The 12,223-nt window shown below is 31.5% G+C and overlaps 1 protein-coding gene across 1 annotated transcript; it reads right to left on the reverse strand.

Moving 5' to 3' along the window:
- Nucleotides 1-2,695: 2,695 nt before the first annotated feature.
- LOC136226837 (uncharacterized) lies at nucleotides 2,696-6,097 on the reverse strand. The gene is made up of 4 exons (XM_066015496.1): nucleotides 5,867-6,097; nucleotides 4,270-5,502; nucleotides 3,200-4,183; nucleotides 2,696-3,117 (listed from the first exon to the last, which is right to left on the reverse strand). Exons 2-4 carry the CDS (start codon nucleotides 5,491-5,493, stop codon nucleotides 2,881-2,883), a joined length of 2,445 nt encoding a protein of 814 aa, XP_065871568.1. The 5' UTR covers nucleotides 5,494-5,502; nucleotides 5,867-6,097; the 3' UTR covers nucleotides 2,696-2,880.
- Between the last annotated feature and the right edge of the window lie 6,126 nt (nucleotides 6,098-12,223).

Consider the following 12,223-nt stretch of genomic DNA (forward strand, 5'->3'; position numbering starts at 1 on the left):
CACAACTTCATGGTATCTGATATTTTTTTCTCCCTTCAGCGTTTGTAAAAACATCACCTCTTTTACGATTTTGACCCTCAGGGCGCTCCAAATTGTTAGAATGAGGATTTGAAATTTTATCTTCCCTATTTTGGAAATGGTTAGGAAGTTCTTGTTGAACAAAGAGCATCAATTCTTCTAGTTTTTTTTGTCAAACTTCTTTTTCAAAGCTTCATATTCGGCTAGTGGGACAGTAGGTGAAACAGTTCCTAATGTTCCATATTGATTCTCAGCTTGTTCTTCTTAATTGTCATGGTGTATATTCCTTTCATCTGGATTAAGAGATGCATATGAAAGTGGAACTTGAGATCTCCTTAGAGACATTTCTTTCTTTTTTTTAGGAAAGGCAAACAGGTAGAATAATGGCTTTTCAACCGCTTTCAACAAACGTGCCAACTGTTGTAGCTGGAACTAAACAATGAAATTTGTTAAGTGAAATTTGATAATTGGAAGCTTGGCAAACTTGGTGATGGTTGAAACTCCTTTAGGTTGACGGTTGATGTTTGGCTCTTCCTGATATACTCATTACAGTGTGGGAATGATGTTCTTCCCATGAACACTCTGTTGCTAAAGTCAGTAGATGTGTAATATTGCTCCACTTCTCTCTGAAAAAACTCAACCCTGTAACATTGAATAAATAACTTTTTATAGCCTTAAAGATAGACGTTACATGGATGGTAGAGATTGCCTTCAAAAACCATAATGTGTATTGATCATATTAAAATGACATGTATTATGAAATAAAATAAATTTCTAGAAAGACATGTAATATGAAATGGAGGGAGTATTAATTATTATTATTAGAGAAATATTTTGAAGGGAAAAGTTAAAAAAAAAAACTTTGTGGTTTATCCGATTTGCAAACGTAGTCTTTGTGGTTTAAATACTTACAAATAAGAGTTTGAAGTTTGTAAAATTTAGGGTAAAGTACAAAAAAAAAAACCCTGTGGTTTCCGACTTTTGCAAACAAGGTCCTGTGTTTTAAAAGCGTACAAACGGGGGTTTGTGGTAACAACCGTTAACAAAGAAGAGATTTTTTATGGATGCCGTTAAGTTGGGCTGACGTGGCACTTTTACTAAAACTTACACCAAGGGCAATTTCGTCCTTTCGCATCCTAATTGTGGTATAAAAGGTTGAGAAGTTCCATCCCCAAATTCGATCTTCCTCCTCTTCTGCTAAATTCTCATGAAATATGAAATCTCAAATTCTTCATCTGTCATCATCGGTTTCATACGAATTGCAAACACGAACCGTAAAATTAGTTTTTCTTGCTCTGACTTCATCTATTAAGCTTCTTCCTTAAATTTCATTATGAAATTAAATTCAGAAAAGGAAAAAAGAAAAACCTAACTCTAGAACAATGGAGGCGATTCTTGAAAAATATTTAGTGGAGATGAGGAGGTGTCTATGGAGGTGGAATCGAAGAATTTCAAAAAATTATATTGCAAGGTTGGAAGAAATTTTTATTGCAGATTTGGAGGTTCCAAAAAACTAAGAAATTGAAGCTATGAAGAATGTGGCATGTAGAAAAAGTTATAGTGTTTCTTGTGTTGTTTGTAATTGTTATCTTTTTGGTGTTTGATGAAATAGTACGATTGAAAATTGTGTTTCTTGTATTTCTTGTATTATTTGTAATTGTTATTTTTTTGGTGTTTGATGAAACAGTGCAATTGAAAATTGCTTTACCCTGTTCATGTGAATTTTATTGATAAAAAAGAGGATACAAATGTCATCAAATTGAAATTGATCTCTATGAAGTGGCAGCTTCTAACTAGGAGAGGCAGAGAGAAGAGAGAAATAAATGGTTTCGCTGAAGCTCCAAAAGCGGCTCTCCGCCAGCGTGCTCAAGTGCGGGAAAGGGAAGGTGTGGCTTGATCCTAATTAAGTCAATGAAATCTCCATGGCTAACTCCCGCCAAAATATAAGGAAGTTGGTGAAGGATGGTTTCATCATCAGGAAGCCAACAAAGAAAAACCAGTAGCTCCTCCACCTGCTGTTGCAGCCCAAGCAACCAAGGGAGCTAATAAATCCAAGAAGTGAAATCAACATTAGGAGCTCCAAAGATATCTTATTGTGACAATAGTTTTGTTGCCAGTTTGCTTTTTTTATTTATTTGGACCATGTTACTTAATGTTCTAGATGGAGGAATGTCTAAATGTCATCAAATTGAAATGTAGGGGTACAATCTCAAAATATTGACGAGTAAAAAGGCTAAAATCATCATTTCCTTCAATAAATAATCATGTAGGAGATTACAAGATACATGAGTATTAACTAAAGCAACTTGGCAATTACATGATGACATTCTATCCTTACCAGCTCCTCAAATAAATGGACTTCATTCTTTTGTATCCAATTGCAGAGATGGGAAATCTCAAATCCTTTGGAACCTTAAGAACTGCTTGTCTTTACCCAATTTCATATCAATGTGTGCTATTTTCTCCTTAAAACAAGACAAACAAAACAAATCCTCTATACCAATTTCATATGCATATATCTAAGGCAAAGGATCAGAGCAAGAGCCAAGAGGTTGATGGTTGACAAAATCTGCTAGGAGCAGAAGAATGTCTGAACCCTTTTGGCAAGCAACCATGAGCTTCAAAGATAAATTAAGGACTAAATTTTGTTTAAATAGAATGAAACTGAAGTAAATGATATTCAAACAGAAGGACTATTCATATTTGAAAATTCAAGAGTAATACATCAAAGTAACTACAAATTCATACATAAATGTACCCATAATACCCAAAAGAACTAAACAAAAAGTTCCATTGCACATAATTGGTGCCTAAACAAAAAGTACCATCCCACACCAAGTTGTCCAAAAAGACTCTTAAACCTTAAAGTTGTGCCCATTCAGAAGCAACAACACTATTTGGTTGGGCAATAATAGCTGATTGCTTCTGTTTTTGAGAACCAGGTGATCTTTTTGGTTGAGAAGCCCTTGGTGCCTGCTGTGAAGCTGACCTTGTTGGTTGAGAAGTCCTTGGTTCTTGTTGTGAAGCTGATCTTGCTGGTTGAGAAGTCCCCGGTTGCGAATCTTTTCTTGGTCTCCCTCTTTTTCTTGGCGGGGACACCTAAGCAATTGATGTAAGCAACAATAAAAGCAATAACAGACGTAATAAGCAGAAGTAACTGAAATTACATGTAGGTACATACCTCTCCTAATTTCCCTAGCAATTTGTTCTTCTCTTTCCTTAACCTCCTTTGCCAAGTTGATTCACCAGTCACTGAAGCCTTGCACCCTCTTGAATTGTGGCCTTCCCTTTTACAATTTCCACAAACAACTATACCTCCAGCTCTTGTTACCTTAAAAGGATTCCTTGGTTCATCAGCCCTTCTAATTCTTTTCTTTCTAGGTCTACCAGTCGGTTTCTTAACTACCCATGGGTGAATGTCAGGAAACTCCATCTTATCCCACTCATCTTTACTTGGAATTGGGTTGATAATGTGATTGTAAACCCCTAAATACACTGATTTTGAATAAAATGGGTCTACATATTGCTCAGGATTCTCCCTATTCAAGTAGATTGCAGCAATTGAATGCTTGCAAGGGATCCCTGATATTTCCCACATCCTACAAGTACATGTCCTCATACCCAAATCAACTACAGTCGTTGTATCACCACAACCAACAGAGTATTTTAATTGCCCAGCTGTTGTAGCAAAGCAGTTTCTGGCTTTTAACTTAATTTTTTCTAGTCTTTCCTGGATCCATGGACATATATCTCCATTATATTTGCACATTCCCTCATATTTCACATGAATCCACTTCATCAAATGTTTCCTAATTGACTCGTACATTCCTATGACTGGTAATTCTCTAGCTTTCTTAATGTAGGCATTAAAAGACTCACATACATTATTTTCTAATGAAGCAGATTTTGTATGGGTTGAGAAATGACACCTGTCCCAAGTCTTCGGATCATGTCTCATTACCCAATTGTAAGCCTCTTCATCCAAGTCCTTTAAGGATTTCATGTGGTGCTCCCATAACCTCATAGTTCCTGCCCGTGCTGCCGCCCATAGATAATTTTTGTATTCAACCCCTTTGAAAATCAGCTTCATGTTATCATACATGTGCTTGACACAAAACCTGTGTTCAACACCAGGTGCCAGTCCCTTCATTGCCTCCACCAGCCCCTACAAGTACAAAATGAATTAAAACACATTGCATAAAATTTCAGAAATACATTTTTAATATGAAAGTCTAACTGGATGATAATTACCTTCTGCTGGTCCGACATAAATACCCATTTTGTTTCACCTGGTTCACCGAAATCTTCGAATAACAACTTCAAAAACCATTCCCAGGATGCCTTGCACTCAGTGTCCACCTTTGCACATGCTAACGGGAACGTATTCTCATTTCCATCCCTAGCTACAGCCGACAATAACTGCCCTTCCATCGGTGTCTTTAGAAAATAGCCATCTAATCCAATCAGAGGCCTTATACCAGAAAAATATCCTTGTTTTTGAGCTGCTAACCTCACATACATATACTGGAAAACAACAATCTCTTTAGGTCTCATGTTTACAACTTGTTCCATCTCCTCATATTGCAATTCGGTCTGAATTCTCACCATGCTTCCGGGATTTGCATTTTTCAAGGTATGAGCATAGTCATATAGTCTTCTATACTGATCTTTCATATCCCCCTCGAACTGTTTCTTTGCCCTCCTCTTTGCTCTATAGCATTTTGCAAGATGAACTTCAGCACCCAATTCTCTTTGTATTTTCATTTGCATGGCCTCGACGTTCCAATTTGGATTCTCTCTGAATTCAGGCAAATACTTTTCTTTGATGTAGCTTGAACCAACCAATCTATAGATATTGTCTCTTGGACATTCATGCACCGGATGAAATGTTTTGATCTGAAATGTACTTGTGTTCCTAACCACTGAAGCATGAATTTTGAACCCACACTTCACCTTACATCTAACACTTACCTTTTTTTTAGTGTTCTTACAAAATACATAATCAAACCCCCTTCTTACAACCCACTCCCTTAAAGCCTTTCTATAAACATAAACAATACTAAATCTCATCCCCAAACATATCTCCGGATTCTCCATACCATTGACCTCATTGAATTCAGGAAAAATTGGTTCTCCTTCATCTGATGAACCCCTTAAACTGTTCAACTCAACATCATCATCATCATCATCATCACATGGAGCCTCATTGAATTCTCTGAAATCTTCTTCATTGAGATCATTACATGGATGTTCAATTTGTATAGCTTCCTCATTGAATTCATTATAATCTTCTGCATTGAGATCTCCATAATTGGTAAGATCTAATGGCTCATCCTTACTAAGACTCTCATGTTCTTTGTCGAATTCCTCAAAGTCCTCATCTTGACTGTCATCATCCTCACTACTACCACCATCATCACTGGCATCACCCTCACCTATCTCTTCAGGCTGCTTAGCTCCTTCAAGTTGCTCCATATTAACTGCCTATTACCAGAAAAGAATAAGACATATAATCAGCAGCTCTTACTTAAATATGGAGTGAGGCTCATTCTTAGCTAACTCTTACTTACATAAATATCTAAACATATAGTTTTTCACCTACCAAATCAGTAGCTCTATAAACAATAAGACTTTTATAAACAAGCAATGTAAACAAACTGACAACCCAAATCAATGTGAGATCTCAACACTTTTATTATTTCCATAACTAAAGAAAACAAAAATTACACAAATTTTTATAAACAAGCAGCAAACAAAGCATCTCATGATTTCAAAGACCTAAAAGTATTTACAGAACAGATTAAAGTGAGCAAACTAGAAATTAAAAATGATAATATCACATGTTTACCTCAGGTCGTATCTTGTTATGCAAGGTATGACGTGATTTTCTTTCACTCTATTCCCTCTAAATACCAACTTCGTTTCTGTCTCCTTTTTCTCAAAATCAGGATAAAAGTGTTCACTACATACTCCAGATGTTGAATTTCGACACTAGTAACTTCAATCGCACATAAATTACTTGGATTTGGGTGTGAAAATATGGTTCTAAGAAAGAGGGATAAGTTAGGGTTCCTGTATATCGTTGATTCTGAGTTGTATAATGACTTTTGGAATTTCTCAACCTTTTATACCACAATTGGGATGCGAAAGGACGAAATTATCCTTGGTGCAATTTTTAGTAAAAGTGCCATGTCAGCCCAACTTAACGGCATCCATAAAAAATCCCTTCTTTGTTAACGGTTGTTACCGCAGACCTCTGTTTGTACGCTTTTAAAACACAGGACCTTGTTTGCAAAAGTCGGAAACCACAAGGTTTTTTTTTGTACTTTACCCTAAAATTTACAGTTAAACGATCCATGAGTCATCTTTTTGGTCAAATAATACTTTTGGTTTAGTTAATTCACAAAATAAGACTTAATATATGAGTTAATTTTTTTTATTACTCCAAACCACTCCCTTTTAGAATAAATAACCACTATAATAATTTGTAACAGAATTTCTAAATTTACAAACTACATAAACTAGAAACTTCTATTTACAAATTTTTAAATCACAAAAATATTTTTGTAAAAATAGAGCAAACTATAAGTTTTATTTTATATTTTCTCTATTTTAAATTATATATTAATTATAAATAGTTTACAATTATTTGAATACAACGTTGTTTTTAGAGTTAAAATCAATTTTTATTTTTAACACTAAAAAGTTTTAATATATCCTGTGCATCACACTAATATCTATAAATCTATAGGTCTAGATTCAGTTCAAAATGTGAATCATAAATAAACTTGTTTGAAACGTGGAGTTTTCATATATATACATTGTTAGGAACTTTTCTTATATAATTGTAATCATTAGGCAATGGACCAATTGGGTATTAGGAAATGAATAAAGGACAACTAGTCATTTTCATGTTCTTGTAATCAATTATTAGATCTGAGTTAGCAATGAATCATGAGGATAATTTATTCAAATTAAATTTAATTAACAACAAAAATAATTCAATTATTGAATCAGAATATTAATACTGCTAGAACCTTGATGAAGCAAGAATTTGTTTAATTATTATAAAACTGAAAAACTATGCAATAGCCAATAGAATATCTGCAATTTGATCATACAAATTTAACTTTATAATATATCAATAAAATTGGTCATATTTGGTGGTTCTACATTAATACAAATCATTTTTTTTTGTGAAACATTGTAAATAATAATTTCCACATAAACAACAATTGATTAATGCCCCAACTAGACATACCAAGATTTTTTTTTTAATCTTTTGTTAGAAGATCGGTTAATAAAGTTACTAACTAGTCTTTATAATGTAATCCATTTTGATTTAATCAGCGTTGTCAGATCTGAGTCGGCTTGATTGGATCAACCAGATTAAATTGGATTTGATAAGTGAATCGGTCTGAATAAGTATAAAATATTATATTTATTTAATATCTTAAAAAATCCATCCCGTATAGATGGTTCCACCGGCGTCTGTAAACTTGTTTATTGAAACAGATTTAGTTTCAAGTTTGAATAAGTTTGTTTTTCAGGAAAAAAAATTACAAATCGATATTAAAAAAATATTACTATTAGACGTATAACAACATGAGTTTACATGTGATACATTTACATTATAAATTTATTATTATATTGACATTTTAATATTTATTAGGATAAATAATTTATTAGTCCTTTATTTTGAAAAACATAATATAAGGTCCATATCTTTTATCAATATTAATTCTTTGGTCCCTCTATCTATTTTTTTTTTAGATTTTTAACTGTTATATTTGGCATATACAGACAGACTGAAAATAATAGAGTAACATGATCATTTTATATCTACTGTACATGTCCTAAAAGCTAAGATTATTCGGTTAAAAATCTAAAAAAAAACTAGACAAAATGACCAAATGATTAATATTGACAAAAGATGGGGACTTTATAATATGTTTTTAAAAATAAAGGGACTAAACAATATATTAAGTAAAAAGGAGATGACTAATAAATTATTTACTCTATTTATTATGTTGAATTTGTGAGTTTGATATCTCATAATATTATAAATTGGTATTATAATTATTATTATTTTTTTTGAAAGGAAAATTATTATTATTAGTATGATTTTTGCTAATATTATAAATATTTTTATTAAATTAGAAGTACAAATGAAAATAAAAATATCAGTTTTCACAAATTTTTTAAATTTCAATTGAATTATAGTTAAATTTCAGTTGAACCATTAGTTTTAACCATTGCAATAATTTCCTTTTGCAGTATTTTTTTAATTTTTTTTAAGAAAGACCACTCCATAATCTCTTATCTCTAGAAATGTACCAATTGAACTATACTTCTTAATAAAAAAAAATTGCAATGTAACTATTTACTTAATATCTTTGTCTTCCTTTTATATTATTTACTATAATTTTTTATAACATTTAATATATTTCTTTAAATGAGCTAATCAAATTTGTATTTTTTTCAACCATTCAATTATATTTATATCAAATAAAAACTCTATACACCAACTTCTCTTTCTTTCCAAAGAATTTTGTTTTAAGAAAAATAAAGTTTCATGTTAGTACATCTTTAACCACATCTCGATATAAATAATTAAAAAAAAAGACACGATAACACCTATATAAAACGAAAAAAAACTATAAATAAATAAAAATTAAATCTAACATAGAAATAGATTGATTAAAAGTCAGGGTCGTCTCTAGACATTGGTATGAAGGACGTCTGTCTAGAGCTCAAGAAGAAGAGGGGTCCAAAAGTAACACTTATTGTAAAAGTAATATAAAAATTAAATTTTAAAAGATGAAACAGTTACGAAAATAACAAATCACAATATAGATCTAAGGCACAAGGAAGGGTGATGCCCAAAAATAACATTTTTATAAAAAAAACACGGAAATTAAAATATCAAAATATGCAATAACAATAATCATTTGTTTGTCCTAGGCCTAAATAATCACAACATACAATTTTATGACTATGTTCTCTTGTAATAATTTTTTAATGCTGATGCAAATGATTTTTTTTTTCAGCAATAAGAGTGTTGCAAATGACTTTGTTTAATAGCATTTGAAAAATTCTTGTCGAAGTAGTAGATATTATTATTTAAATACTCCAATTGATTTTCTAACCTCCTAACTATGTCAGACCATCATATTTGATGAATTTTTTTCAAAGCTAAAATTATCTAAAAACTATTAAAGATGGAATGATTTAACCATTTTATGTATTGAATACATATTGATGTATATATTATTAGCGATTGTATATCTAGAAATGCTCGTAAATAATGTTTTGTATGAGCAACTAATACTTAAAGTGAAACAAAATGTTTTTATTAGATTTCTTATTAAGTGTAATAAAAATGTATCAATTTTTAAGTAATTTTTCTTTTACTTAAATGATTTGTTTTATTTTTTATATTTATACTTAGACCTTTATTTGCTTCTTCGCCCATAGGCTTTCAAAATCTCAGAATCGGTCCTGTAATTTGATCATATGGTTGCAAAATTTTACATATTTTTTTACTTTACCAAATTTGACCGATAACGACCTCAAAATGAAATTTTTCTAGAATTAAAGTTGTTTAGTATCATATTTACTATGGAACCATATTTTTTATTTTTCAAAATCATCATTTTTGGAATTTTCTCTCTCTAAACATTATCTTTCTCTCTCATAAGAAACAACATCTAAATGACTTCAAACTTAAAAAGCTGAAGAATTAAAGTTGCTTAAAATATCATTTAATCTTTGAAAATTTTCATTTTGAGGTCGTTATCGATCAAATTCGGACAAAAATAACTCAAATGTAAAATTTTGTAAACTACAGAATTGCGTTTAGAAAAAAAATACCACATATATCGATCCGCAAATCAACCAAACCACAAAATAGTTATTTGTAATTAACCCTAATTTTTATTATTATATATGACACACCAAATACGTAAATATTTATGCAATTGAAGTGTACACCACAAGTTTATATCTTATCATGAGTTAAAACTCAATTAACAAATAAAGTTACTAAGATTTCAACCCTATACTGTCACACCCGACCCTAAATGGCATCGAGCATGAAAGGAAAATAGAATAACGAATGCCTAACAGCCTAAAGGCCGAACCTATATTCTGATATAGGTATATATATAAAAGTATGTCCTTTCCATACTTAATTGGGGAAAGTACAAAAATAAACCTTGTGGTTTGAGCCATTTTCAAACATAAATTACGTGGTTTAAAAGTTGACAAACAAGTATATTGAGGTTCATTCCGTTAGCAAACACATACCAAATTGACTAACGGTGTTAAAAGTCAAAGGGAAAAGAGTTAATTTGGTCCTTATATTTATTTATTTTATAAATTAGTCCTCCTTATTATCTAATTATCACAAACAAACCCCAAAATTAAAAATAAAAATTAAATACACCATCTTCTCCATTTATCTTTAATTTCTTATTTTTCTTCTTCCTCCCTTTCTCTCTCCTCTTGGTTAATTTCTCTCTAAAATCAATTCAATTAAAGATCAGTAATTAAACAATAAAACCTAATTAAAATCTAGCTTTAACTTAATTTTAAGAATCACCATCAAGAGAAAATCAGAACATAGAAAAATGCACCAACTTCTCTAATCTCGTACTGTTCTTTCTTACTCAACACCTTATATTCCACCGGTTCAATGTTTGGAACTTCAAAATAAACACTAAATGTTAAATCCAATAATGAAAAGAGCGAGTTAATTTAACTGTCATTAGTGCTTCCTCCAAATTCTGGCTTTCGAACCTCTTCGGGAACCCATATTTCGCAGTCTCATTAGCTAAATCGAACAAAACTGCAAGTTGGAAAGCAATCAAATCTTCATTAAAGTGATCACTAAAAGCAACAGTAATATAGTGAGAAATCTCGTTGACATTTAGGTCTTTGAGAAACATTAGAAGTCTGGGAAGCGAGAGCGAAAACGAGAGAAACACGAGCTTCGAAAGCCCAAGACATGGTTCTTCTCGGCGGTGAAGAAGCGATTCTGTCAGTGGCCATAGATTTGATCATGGTGAAGGACGGCTTGATACGATTTGCAGAAGTGGCAGTGAGGGTTATGCGCTGTGGTTGAATCATCAATGAAGGCTGGACGAGAAGCATAGTGATTTTTGAATCATTTGCATTTAATCTTGAAACATCCGGCATTAGTTCAGATGTAGGGTCTGATCATATTTCCAGCTTGTAGCAGCATCATTATTTAAGCTGTTAATGTATAATGGAGATAATGAGGTGGAATAATAGGGTTTGTTTGACAAGGAAGACTCATTGTTTGGTGGTTCAATCGATGGTAGATAGAGAAAAATTAAGAGAGAAGAGAGAGAAAGAAGAAAAAAATAAGAAATTAAAGAGATGGAGAAGATGGTATAATTGATTTTTATTTTTTATTTTGGGGTTTGTTTATAATAATTAGATAATAAAGAGGATTAATTTATAAAGTAAATAAATATAAGGACCAAATTAACTTTTTTTCCTTTCACTTTTAACACCGTTAGTCAATTTGGTATGTGTTTGCTAATGGAATGAACCTCAAGGTACCATTTTGTAAATTTTTAAACCACAAAGCTGCAATCGAAAATAGGTGTAACCACAAGGTTTATTTTTGTACTTTAAGATATATATGAATTGCCATATGTCACCATTAAAATCAAATTTGCATGATGTAGAACACGTTTTTATTTTTTATTAGAAAAATTCATGGAACTTAGCTTCCATTCATATTTACTACAATAGTTTATTCATGTTTAAGATATTGAAGTTTAGCATACATTTTTTTTAGATAAGTGTCCTTACATGGTTAATTACACTTAATCTAAGAGGTCTGATGCAATATCAATAAACCATTTAATCCAAAAACTTAAGTCGATATACTAATAATAAAATTGACAATGAGGAGAGGTGCGGACGGGTCTGTCTATATAATAGGGCAAATTGTCCCTATCCCATCCCCATTTCCATGGGAGTCCTCATCCCTATTATTCTAAATAACATTTTTTGTAGTGAAATTTAATTTTTTTTTATCGTATAATACAATTAGACAAATATAACCTAAAACATATTAGTATACTTACTACTAAAATACATTAATCATAATTTATAAGGAATACATTAATATACGAAATATCTTAAACAAAAATTATCCAAATATGTATAA

This window comes from Euphorbia lathyris, chromosome 4 (genome assembly GCF_963576675.1).
Source record: "Euphorbia lathyris chromosome 4, ddEupLath1.1, whole genome shotgun sequence".
NCBI classification, from domain to species: Eukaryota; Viridiplantae; Streptophyta; class Magnoliopsida; order Malpighiales; family Euphorbiaceae; genus Euphorbia; species Euphorbia lathyris.